This window comes from Poecile atricapillus, chromosome 1, assembly GCF_030490865.1.
Source record: "Poecile atricapillus isolate bPoeAtr1 chromosome 1, bPoeAtr1.hap1, whole genome shotgun sequence".
NCBI lineage: Eukaryota > Metazoa > Chordata > Aves > Passeriformes > Paridae > Poecile > Poecile atricapillus.
Window position 1 is genome coordinate 59,757,618 of NC_081249.1, and position 12,956 is coordinate 59,770,573.

Consider the following 12,956-nt stretch of genomic DNA (forward strand, 5'->3'; position numbering starts at 1 on the left):
GCAAGTAAATGCTGTAATGAATATTTAATTATCACACCTTTGGATAATTCATCTCTAGAGAAATGAAACAACACACAGTAGGAATTGACTGGGAGCCTGGTATGCTATACAGCATGTCCAGCTCTAATTCCAACAAGGAGAACCATGCATTAATTTCCTGCAGATAAACTCAGAAGAGTATGCTGTGCAAAATATTTTCTGAAATATAACATGAATATAACATTGTTATTTAAATGGTTGAATGAGATCAAATTAAGGGATGATTAAAAAGGAATACCATTGCTAACACCTGCACAGTTTATGTAATGAACTTATTTTATGGCTAAGTGCCTGCCCAGTGATTTATTGTTTTTACTTATTTACTGTAAACCAATTTTTAATAAATTTTATTCAAATCACTTAATATAGGATATTAAATTAATCTTATAATACTCTAACATTAAAATGGGCTCCCTTTGGAGGGGAGCTAACTGAAATATAAGAATTAATTATTTCTCTTATTTTGGACAAAGCAATGGTAACAATATATTGCCTTGTTAAACAAAAAGCTTATTTTAATTTGTAACAGTCAATTTAACTTATCTGTTTTACATTTCATTGTTTATTCTCTAGAGCAGTTTGAATACAGGGGAAAAAAAAAAGTTACCAAGTAGGATAACTTCTGTTGCACTCCCTCTAGCAGCTATACCAACAGAAGTCTCCAGCCTAGCCATTTTTCATGGTTTGAAGTACTAAGCATGTTCTTGGCAATTATGAGGTGAAGAATCCATGTTTTCCTGCTTTTCATGCCAATTTGGACTCATCATTTGTTAGTATTTTTCAAACAAAAATCTCAAAGGATTTGGTAAAGAAAAATTATGAGGTCAGGCAAAAAAAAAAAAAAAAAAGTCCTAGAAACAAAAACATCACAGTACACAAACACTAGTGATGTCCTTACAAAAGTGGTTTTGCTAGGGAAGAAAAGGAGCAAGTTGCTGGAAAACTGTTATAACATCACTTCAACTGTTCCTTTTTTCCCTTCTTTTTTCCCTTCCTGGGGGAAGAAAATATTTTATTTTAAGCAATTTGGATTAAAACTTCCCTAGCTACATTCCACAAAGCACTAGCGGGCTACTGCTTCTCATTTGCTGTTTTTTAACTGCTTTAAGAGACAACTTAAAAACAAACATTTCCTAATCACGACGGGTTTCCTTTCTCAGCAATTTACCTACATGGAACTACATATAATGAGAAATCCATATAATGATGTCAGATATCACAAGTGAGACAGGAATTGCTCTCTAAGCGAACTGTTAGTATAAGAGATGATCTATGTTCCAAAAGGTTTGCTTTAGGTAAATTTGATTCTCATTTCACAACATAAAAGCTTTTAGAGTCATTTTTCCTGTAAAATCAATATAGGGAGATACACCTTTTCACACTATTCAAGTCCTTAAATCAACTTCAGTTGCAAAGAACAATGAAGCAAATATTCAAAGTAAAGACTACATATATATATACACACATATATAAAGAAAAAGTCCAAGCATTAGTTTCTTCGGTCAGCCTGAGGAGAAATGGTGCTATTGCTTCAGACCAAAGGTAAATGTCCCTCTATTAATTTTTCTGCCTGCAAAAATTATCAGAAAGTACATAAGAACCATAGACCAAAGAAAAGTCTCCTTAATTTCAGAAATGGATTCAGGACAGTGGGATGTCTCTCTGAAAAAAACAACCAGAAGACACTTTTTTAAATGAAAGTAGAAAAAAATGCTTAATTTACAGCACTATCAAGTTTTTCATAATCTTCACAGCTGAATTAGTGTATGAATTTAACATTTATTCCATCCTTAAATTATCCTATTACTTTGCTATGCAAAGCCCCTGATAGGTATATATTTTAAGAAAAACAAATGCATTCTGAAATTCTCTTTATAGCTCAGCAAAATTCAATACTATTTTTATATACTGCTTTTTGTTAAAACTTTTGAGTTTATGTAACACATTGTACATTGGGAAGCATATATATATATAGATACATATGTGGATCTTACCTAGGCTTGGCTACACAGGAATTTACAGTGAACAAGCAGCTATCTGTCATTTATTTGTTTTGTTGATACTGTTTTGATGTCACCAAAAGCCTTACTATAAAACCCTTTTGCCCTCTGAGCCTGATCAAACCCTGGTGAAACCAAAGGAAAGGTTCACTTCAGTGGGAAATACCTCAAATCCTTTCCTAGGTTTTATTTTTTTTAATAGGAGATATTGATCCCTTTCAAAGAAAGATGTTTACTAAATAAATAGTTCCACTGTCAGCTCTGCTCATGTGACTCCAAAAATGAAGCTGACTGCTCATATCCGTTAAAGCCATACTAATTAAAAGTAGGAAGTTGAGAAACAGTGGCCATGTTTTCAAGCAAACAATTATTTAATTTTGCTGGTGAATACCAATTATTGCATTGTGTGCAACAACACAAGGATTAGGGCATGCTCACCCTTAAGCAGGTTTGTCAAGTTGCAGAAGTTCTTTTTCTGGGATGATTTAAAACTATGTTTACAGTGACAAGTACAGAGAGTATGCAGAGTAGCTGGACACACAGTTCTGGCTCAGAAATCATGCACCTGTTTTAATAGGCCACTACACGAAAGACAGTAGGCAGTGTTGAAAATCCAGGTATATTACTATGAACATGACATAACACTGATGAGGATATGTAGCCCTGGAACCTAAATCTCCTCACACCTGGCCATGTTAAAATATTAAGAAAAGGGCAGAACTCATCTGCCTGATGACTCCAGTTATGCAGACAAAGTCTTCACCCTTATCAGCTTAAGCCACACAGGAGGGGAAGGAAAAGCAGCGGAACCCTGTCTGGGGACTGTCTTTTTTCATCATCATCACTATCATCATCAGTATTTCTCTTTTCTATTTTCCTCTCACTTTTTCAACCCATCAACCTCACCACCCATCTGTCAGTGTTTCTTCCCACATGCCAGTACACTTTCAAATCAGATGCCACTCCCATGTCTTCCTTTGGAGGTCCCCATGCTGTCTGGGAAAAAATTAAAGCAGAAAAGGGATCGAAGAAAGAGACCAGTATGCTGCATTAAATGTGATGCTAATGTTTTCCTGCAGGATTGCCAATCACTTAGAACTGTAAATCCTTTTATATTTGGTGTATGTTGACTCATAAGGTCATAGGAGACCCTTGACTATGTATTTTATTTCAGCACTTTCATTCCTCATGGGTATGGAGAAAACCTTACACATATTATCTCTGTGTGAAGAGCTAGAAAATTAATTAATTCTACTTATAAATCTTGGAATTTTTCAGCTTATGCCATGAGGTTAGAGTGTACTACAACCTAAGACAGACAATTCTTTCCAAACAAGTACTGAGTGACTACTGGCTTTGACATCGCTCTTAAGCTTGACAGAGCTTGGGACTTGCAAAAACACCCAACATCTTTAATGCTGTGAGAAAGTCTCTGTTTGAGATCATATTTAAAACATGATCATCAGCAGATAGCTTCCTTACCTGATATAGCATGATAGGCTCTATGCTGTATCCCAATATATCAGCAAACTCCTTCGCAATAACCGTTTTGCCACAGCCCTAAAAGTTAAAAAATATTAATCAGATCGCATTCTAAAGATCACGGGGAAGAACGGAGACTAGAAATTTAAATTCTTACTTTTCCTCCAATTAAACACATATCTTTAACCATATGGGATTGCATCATTTCTGCCAACAGTTGATTATGGCTGGAAGTCCGTATGAAAGTATCTGATCGAGAATGATTTTTTAACATTCCAGTTCCAGCTGGAACCTATAAGAACAAAAAAGTAAATCAAAATGCTAAATAAGCTATACTGTGATAATGCTAAGCTTGGTGTGAACTAGGTTATGCTTGTCCAAAACTACTGTAATATTTTGATGATAATTGTCATCCATCAAACTTGAAACTGTCAATTGCCACAAAATTAAAACACCTAATTTCTAATAGACAATCTCCTTCACCTGCTCTTCATGAAAAAAAATTAACAAAATGTGAATCAATACAATTACAGCATTGGGGCATGCAAAGAACTTCAGGTTGTTCATAAAACACAAATAAAAAGTCACCAATATTCACTGCTCATCAGAGAAACATGGAAGAGATAGAGAAATTAGTATTGTGAAAATCTGAAGGAACTACTTTGACCCAAACTTTGGACAGTTTCAATTGTTCACCATGTTAAGGAACTTGCTCTACATTTCCACTTCCTGCTCTAGTCTGGAAACTGTTTCATCTACAAACTTCTTATGCCCTCCTGCTCAGAAAGTGTAAGAGAGACATTCCGCAGAAGTACTTTCAGAATCTATCTCCTATATGTCAAGTGAAAATAAAAATCTTTGCTTCAGAAAAGAATTTAATCAAGTTCCTACAGACTCAACTCTTCCTGAAAAACTCCCATTTGCTGTTATTCACCTCTTCATTTTGTCATGGTACAAACTCTCTAAGGATATTCCTCACCAATATTATAATCTCTCTGACTCCCACTAATTCACCTTCTTTACAGACTCTCTAGACTCTCCAAATTCAACATCAACTTCAAATTCTCAGATCAGCATCTGTTTCCTGAGTAAGCACTTATTTCACCACCTAGCAGGTCATAAACTTCACTGGAAGAAACTCAAACTAATCATATTTGATGAGATTACTTTGTTCCATTTTCCCAACATCCTGTGTTGGAACATTAACAAGCACTCATTAGATTTTATTTGAAGTGTAAACAAAGACAGACTATTTTTTTACAAAAAGAAAAAGGGAAAGCAGCATTAAGAGCATCGTAAGTACTCTCTGCTATTCCAATCCAATAAAACAAAATAGAGAAATTGAAAGGCTTTTTTTTTATCCAAACTGCAATAAATCACATGAAGGAAACTCTGAGTTTATCTATAAATAAAATCATGTGTATCCATACACTAATATTCCAGTACGTAAATGCATCACCAATAAATACCATGTGCTATTCTACCAAAAAAAAAAAAAAATTCAATGCAAATGGCTTTTAGTACCAAGTCTGTCAAATTCTTGAAGAGATGAAAACAAGTTAGTTGTTGCAGTGCATTGTTGTTCATTATATTTGATTCAATTACATTCTTTATTGTTAAGTTGTAACCCCCCCCCCCCCGCCATGTTAGTACTTTGGTCCCAATCGTGTCCTCCTACCCCAGTTGCCAATCCACCCTGATACCTGCCCCTTGTTCCCGAATGTTCCCTGTTCCCCCTCCCATTAAGTTGTCAATCCTCCCTTGTGTCAACCCCTGCCTGGACCGCCCCCTTTGGAATTCCCCTATTCCTCCAAGCCCCATTGGCCCATGTGCCCTACTCTCCTCCCCTGGTGTTCCCCATTGGTTTATGTATTATGAATTATGTAACCCCGCCTTGCCTTCTTCCCCTAAGTCAATCTTCCCTATTGGTTTATTATTTGTACACTCCCCTTGCTCCTCCCCCACACATAAGTTGCTGTACCCTTGTATCTTTTGTCTTTCTTCCCTGGAACCTTCAAGAGAATAAATCTCTTTTGGAAGCCACATGGAAGGCCTCTCCCTCGTCCTTGCTCCTGCCCTCGACGCTGGACAGCCACTGCCGTAGAGCATAAGCCCTAAGCTGTTCTGCTTTCCAGGAGCAGCCCACTCTTGGCTCGGTGCCAGGAGCTGGCTGGGGAAAAATCCGGCTCCGCGTCACTTAGTGATTTTTAAAAACATATTATAGTTTGATGAATATAAAAATTCATACCTGGAATGTCACTTCTTTTTCACCAATTTGGACAGTTACATCAGCCTTGAGGGGTTTGTTTCCATGTACATTTTCTACTCTAGTAATCTTCCTGGGAAACAAGTGTTTTTCTGAATCTTGAAGCTCAAAGCGCTGTAAAATTCAGGTGTGACAAAATTAATTATTAAATATAACTTTCTGGTTGTCAAAATTGTCCCTTCTAAAATAATGCCGGAAGCGTACTCATGATCAATTGAATGTGAATTCCTAAATCATTTACTTCAACTTTTTACTCCAGATACCTGTGTACATATCTTACATTTAAAACCAAAGCAGAGAGATTGTATACCAACTACTTAGTCAGACTGTAGTGACAGATGTAAAGTGAAAATGTCACATGGTGACTTTGCCAAATCTTAGCCTGACAGTCTAAAATAACACAAGAAATGAACCATAACCTTTAGCACATGTAATAATAGATCATCTATCTCTGCAGCTCATTATAACCAATTGTAGACTTAAACATCTAATTACCAATAAAAATAACCAGCAAACTTTGCTTTTACTTAGTTTCATAGCTCCCTCATAGAATGAAAATTGAGGACAACCTGTACAAATTAAGCCTACAGCATATTCTGGTTATATCAAGGACATAAACCAGGACATATGTTTTCTCAATCTTGTTTCGAGCATTTTAATCTTTATATTTGCTGTACATAGAAAACACAAAAACCATTAAAAAAATGATTGTTAAGGAGAGTCATAGTGGGGACTTTATGCACAAAAAAAGTTTACTGGAACCACTGAATTCATAGAGCCATTTTATTTAGCAGAATGAAAGTTGAGTAAGCAAGAGAAAACTCAGATTTCTGTCCAACTCAGATTTTCTTAAGAGTTTCTTAAGAGTTTTTTAAACAGAAGTCATTAATATAAAATCACTCTTAAAAGGCATATAGTATTGTTACTACTAGGATTCATAGCACTGCCTATTAAACTTTATAAAGAAAACTGAGATGGATTTTTACAAAAGCTTTTGCTCTTCATCACTTTGTAAATTTCCATTCTGGAGCAAAAGTGTACAAAAATACTGTTTAAACACATATTTAAGATAAATGTGCTCTAGTAGAGGGCTACACCAAATTACATTTTTATTATAACAGCTGAGACTATTTCAGATACCATTAAATTCTTAAACAACAAGAGAGGACAGGAATGCCACCGAGTACTACCTCCAAGTATGATTCCAAGAAACAGTCCAACTATAATTCTGTGAAAGCAACTAACAAATCTTTCCACTCTTACATTCATTAATAAATTGCAATATTCTTACTAAGTTAATGGCATTTTCCATAGAGTCAAGGGTGCTTATATACAAAATTGCCAACTGTTTGTACACTAAATCCAACAAGAGAAAATAACAGTGATGCTGGATACTGGGTAACAAGGATTTAGAGACAGTAACAGCAGAACTTGTACACAAAGGTCTTGGGAGTTTAAAATTTCTAAGGTGTTTTTTTGATTGGTTGGGTATTGTTTTGTTTTGGTGGGGCTTTCTTTGTTGTTCTTTGTTGTTGAGGGTTCTGTAGCATTTTAGACATTAAGTCAGGACAGTGAAAGAGGAATGTCTATGCACAAATTGTTATTGAATTTACACAACCTAAATTCATCCAACTGAAAACTTATCACATGTATCACATAGATATTGCTGAACTGAATACTCTAGTAATTAAACAACCTCACACCTCTAGTAAATACCACACGTACAACTGAACAGGAGCAGCAAACAAAACTGCCTGTGGCTTTCAGACCAAGCCAGGTTTCTGACACAGTTCTTCATTTAGAATTACGATAGGCAGAAATGGAATCAGAGTGGCATAAAATGGATGTACAACCCACTAAAAACTTCTGCTGAGCCAGAAAAAACTTCCTCTATAAAATGTTCAAGCTGATAGCTCCAAAGGAAAAAATACTTGTGCTTTGAGAGTACAACCACCAGGCACATTCAGTACAGTGGGTGTTTCCCACACTGAAAAAAGGCACACAAAAAGCATGTGAGAATTAGAAGAGTAAACCCAAAACAGCCAATGAATCTGGAGTAAAATACTAAAAGTTTATGGGACAATGAAGAAATAAGTATAGAAAATGTGGAGTCTCTTTTTTGCCACCATGCTTGGCCTAAATGAAGCCAATCAGTTTTATAAAAGCCTCTCAGTTGCGCACAGGAAACTCCAGTGCTGTAGGAAACACATCATACATGCTCAAGCTTATTGTTTGACAATGTTTAACTGGAAGCTGTTTTCCTTGAAACCAGTGATTTCTCCATATCTCAGTCTTGCAGAGAAAAACCTTAAATACTTTTTTTACTTAATTTTTACAATTATATTTCAAATGTTCATCTGTCAGTCAAAATAATTTGTCATGCTAATATTTCGTGAAGGTACAGAATAATTCTGAAGGCCAAAATTCCAACCAACTCATATTTTCCTTCATCAGATCTTCTGAGGTAAGGATCATCTTTAAGAATCAGAATACAAATTGATACAGTTGCCAAGGTGCAGAAACTTCAAATAAGGGTAAACAAAGGCAGATCATCAGGCACGTTTATTGCAGTACTTTTGTCCTCTCTGTTGCAGGCTAGTGAACTAATGAATGCTTCAAACCGTAGCACTTATGTAATGCTTTTGTGTGTTAGGCACCTCTAAAGACCACTTATGACGCTGGATTAGTGAGCAACCCTTAAACGTCTTTTTTAATGCTGATTAGTTTGAAATAAGGCGTTACATTTGTATCAAATTAAAAAGCTAGTTGACAGACATCCTTTTTTCTTCAACACTATTCCAGGTGGGGTATCACCAGAGAGGAATGGAGGGGCAGAATCCCCTCTTTCAACCTGCTGGCCAACCTGCTTTTGATGCAGCCCAGAGTACAGCTGGCTTTCTGGGCTCAAAGCTCACATTGCTGGGTCATGTCAAGTTTCTCATCCACAAACACTTCCAAGAAACTACCCTCATTCCCAGGAAAGGCATATGTCAGTTTGTCACATTATTTCATTACTGAGAATAAGAATAAGAAGTAATGATTAGATCTTGGTGTAGCCTCAGTAAGCAAGGTGTATAAAAAAAGGATTTCTCAAAGTTGAAGATAACATTGGGAAGACAGTGCTCTATGCTTTAAGAATATGATCTCTTCAGGAAACATGCACAACATCTAACAGCTGCCAAAACTACCTGTTTGGCATAACTACTGTCTATCTCACTTCTCAGCTCCAACAGCTGACTGGAAGGGAAAATATCCTGAAATTAGGCTATCACTTATATTACTACATCCCCTTATCTACCTCTGAGTCTGACACCTAAACTTTACGTTCCATCAACTGAAATTTGGGGTTTTTTTCTTTAAATGTTAGCTGATGTTAAGAAGTGATTGAATACACAAATTAATCCATCAATGCCAGCACACTTCCAGTAATTTATTTTTTTTTTCAACTCTTATTACCACCCAGTTAAGATTAGCCCTTCCTTTTACACAGAAAGAAGTATTCAGTGGCAGTTATTATCTGCACACTCTTAGGAGACGCATAGAAAAGAGGAGTCTTGCTGCTGCTGGACTGCTCTCCCTCACCATTCTTACAGAATGCAAAAAATAATCTCTATTAAAATTTATACCATTTTGGAGCTGCTATTATTATAACATCATTATAAAGAGACATTCTTCAATACATCCAGTTATTTTCTGTGTTTCTTAAGGTTCATTGCTTAACAAGATTTTTAGTATGCAAATGGAATAAAATTACAAATAAGATTATATGTAGTTGTTGACATAGTAAGTTTGTGAAGGTAGTGATGAGGAAGATTTTTTAAGCATTTGACTACCTTAACCATACAAGTAACTACTTTCAAATTAATTAACCACTTACTATATAATGAGAACTTTTCTGTAGTCTTTAACTGGGGTCTAAATATTCCGAAGATCCTAGAGGTTTCTCCTTTCACTATAATGAAATTAACTAATTTATGTGTGGTTTTTTAAATACTCTTATGAAAGTTTTAAGCATCAGCAACAATGTAGCCATTTAATTTACCTAGGACTTCTGTTTTTATACAGAATAATGAAGTACCATGTCCTGGGGTGATTTAATGATGCTGAATTGTAACCCCATTCTTCTGTTTAGCCCAGAAATAAGTTCTGCACCTTTAAAACCAGATCCAAGAATGAAGGGAGGGAGAAGTGGTGGTGCGCAGTTTGTGTGTGCAGAAGCTGCATTTTCACTCCCCTGCAGTCCTCACTCTTTCAGTGTTGTCTACAGCACGGACAGTGAGAGAGAGCTCTCTGCTTTTACTTAGTTTTTTAGCCAGCTGAAGCAGAGAAGTTCCCTGGACTGTGGCTTTTCTCTTCCTTGGAACTGTTCAGTCCTGCTCTGGACTGAAACAAACACCAGGACCTCTCACCTGTGGCCCACCGGGGCTCAGGACGCAGCATTTTCCAGTTCAAGAGGGACTGATGAGAGACTGAGCGAGCTGAACTACACCTCATGGCAAGGACACTCTCTCTCTCTGAATTTGCCATCTCTTCAGAGCAGTAACAGGTTCCCTTGTTTAGTATTATTCATTTTTCCATGTTTGTGAGTACTATGCTTGTTAAATAAACAGGTTTTTTCCACTTTTCTCAATGGAGCTTTACTTCCCGAACCAGCTGGGGAAGGGGCTGCTTGAATTTGCTTTCTAGAAAAGACCACTACAGAAGTTTCCTCTTAAAATTTGCCCTAAACCAGGACATACCATTAGCCATAATCCATCACTCCCTAGAATTATAATATAAATATATTGTGCAATACTTACTTTTAACATGTCTTTGACTGCAGTCCTGCCTTCCTTTCCAAGGAAAAGATTATAGGGGTAAAGCCGGTCAATAACATGCTGGACTGACATCATAGGAAAGGAATCCTAATTCAAATTTTTAAAAAATTGAAAAAATTATTGGTTCATTCTTCTCATTCTCATTATTGTCACCAGCCATTAACCCAAATATTCTGCACAGCTTTGAACTCAAAGTAAGTCTGTATGAGCAATATACAAAAGACCACTACTAGCAATATTTGACTAGATGTGGAAACAGGCATGCACTTCTCAGGTGTAACTCATTATATATATCATTAAATTATGTATATAATATTATAATGAATTGTATTAATTATATTAATTATATAATATATAATTAAATAATTTATATAATAATATAACTCATTATATAATCTAAATGTCCAAAGTAGATTAGAAGAACTATGTCCCAAAAACTATTTTCTTTCCTGTGCATAAATGGAAGCTATGGTGGCTGGCTCAGATATCTAAAGACAAATATCACCGAGACAAATACCACCACAGGCAAATAATTTTCACAGTACTACTAGAAAAGAAACCATGTCACAAGAAATCTGTATTTCAATAGTGATCTACACATTCACAGCAATTTATAGTATTTAATTTTGATTCTATTATATTGTACCAATTCTACTTAACCAATCAGTTCATAGAAATTTCTGAACAGTGATTAAAACTGTTTTGTTTTTAAGAGAATAACTGAGTATACTTGCACTTTCTACAGAAAAAAACCTAACATTTATTTTTTTTACGATTTCCTTGTTAGATTTAAGTACTAACTGTTTTGTCAATTGCTGCCTGAGCTAGAAAAACATTTGACTATTTTGCTACAGCAATAAAGAAAGACTACTGAAGACACTATGCATAAAGCCTATCCTGGTAGAAAAAAGGCATTTCAAACTCTAAATTAATTAATTAAGTATTGATTGTTTGCTTCAAAAATGACTTGCAAATTTTTTAAGGAGTACTTGTGTGTAACACTAGTGGAAAACAGTCACTTGACTGGCACTATCTTTTTAAGCCTTCATCAAAGCAAATAAAACAGGTAAAATAAAATTAACTGATTTTCAGTTATACACTTGGATTTACATAAGCACACAACTGAAAGAAGAGTTCCTTGGAAATGAAGCCAGAAGACACATATTTTATGAGATGCGTAATTGAATTTATAAGGAGTAACACTATTTATAATGTTCCACCTTAAAAAAAAAAAAAAAAATCAGTAGAAATAAACCATTTATTGCACTACAGTAAATGTACAGCTTTAAGGATCCGGAAGACCTTTATTGCATTTTAAAAGCCCTCCATCTATATATAAAGACATACTATGTAATTTTTGCACATTATCTCAAATTAGTAATAATTACAATGTAATGTATAAAATAAGCCTCTTCAGAACAAGACCCTATAAAAAAATTTCCCTTTTGTCAGGTAGCAGTTCTCAAACTAATAAATTATGTTTTGTGAATGTGTGACTATGACAGAACATAAGAAACTACTCATCACAATGCACTCTCCTCACACTTTTAAACAGTTAGACACACTGAACTAGAAACAGAGTATGGCACTAACCCAGCATACAAAGGAAAAATGATGTAGCTCGAAATCACTGAGCACAACCTAGAAATCCAAGTGATTAAAACTAATTCTAAAATAAACATTTTCCATTTAGCTAAAAAAGACACTGTCCTACAATGGTAACATTTCACATCCTCTAATGCAAAATAAAATGCTTCCTTCACTCCGTAGTTTAGATAAGAGCTTAGGGCTCATTTTCTTTCTGTTACTCTGAAAGCCATCTGGAATTCATTTAAAAATTATTTTTCACTTTGTGGCTCAAAGAATAAAAAGTTGCAATTTATTTCAAAATCCAACAATATTTTTTCCCAATGCCCTCCAAATACTACTTCATTTCACTGAACCTGAATTTTATTCACTTCTTAATATCTAATGTAGGACTCCTAATTCAGAAAACTAATTCTGTCTGTAAGTACCCAGCTTACTGAGGGGATTGAGCACCACATTAACACAAATAATTTATATGCTTTAATGTATACAATCCAATAAAATACACAGGAAGTGATCTCCTGCTGTGTAGTACCATAGGTAAAATGGCTGCATGTGAAACAACAGAGAACTATCCAGAGTTTCTTCTACAGACACCTGAACCTTGAAGAGTGGGTCTGAGAAACTCCTGCTATTCTATCCTGCTGGGTTGACCGTACCTTCCTGTATGCAAAAGGGCACCAACCCCTCTCTCTTTATTCAGGTCTCATGTCCCTGACTTCCTTCAGGGGGCACTTCCCATGTTGACTTCTTTGACATTTTACC

At 35.5% G+C, this 12,956-nt stretch overlaps 1 protein-coding gene across 1 annotated transcript in view; it reads right to left on the reverse strand.

Annotated features, from left to right (window-relative positions):
- Window positions 1-12,956, reverse strand: part of VWA8 (von Willebrand factor A domain containing 8) — a 179,197-nt gene that overhangs the window by 126,219 nt on the left and 40,022 nt on the right. The window contains exons 9-12 of the mRNA XM_058826255.1: window positions 10,587-10,691; window positions 5,770-5,901; window positions 3,679-3,813; window positions 3,522-3,599 (exon numbers count right to left, since the gene is read on the reverse strand). Coding sequence (XP_058682238.1) covers window positions 3,522-3,599; window positions 3,679-3,813; window positions 5,770-5,901; window positions 10,587-10,691 — 450 coding nt within the window. The remainder of the gene's footprint in view (window positions 1-3,521; window positions 3,600-3,678; window positions 3,814-5,769; window positions 5,902-10,586; window positions 10,692-12,956) is intronic.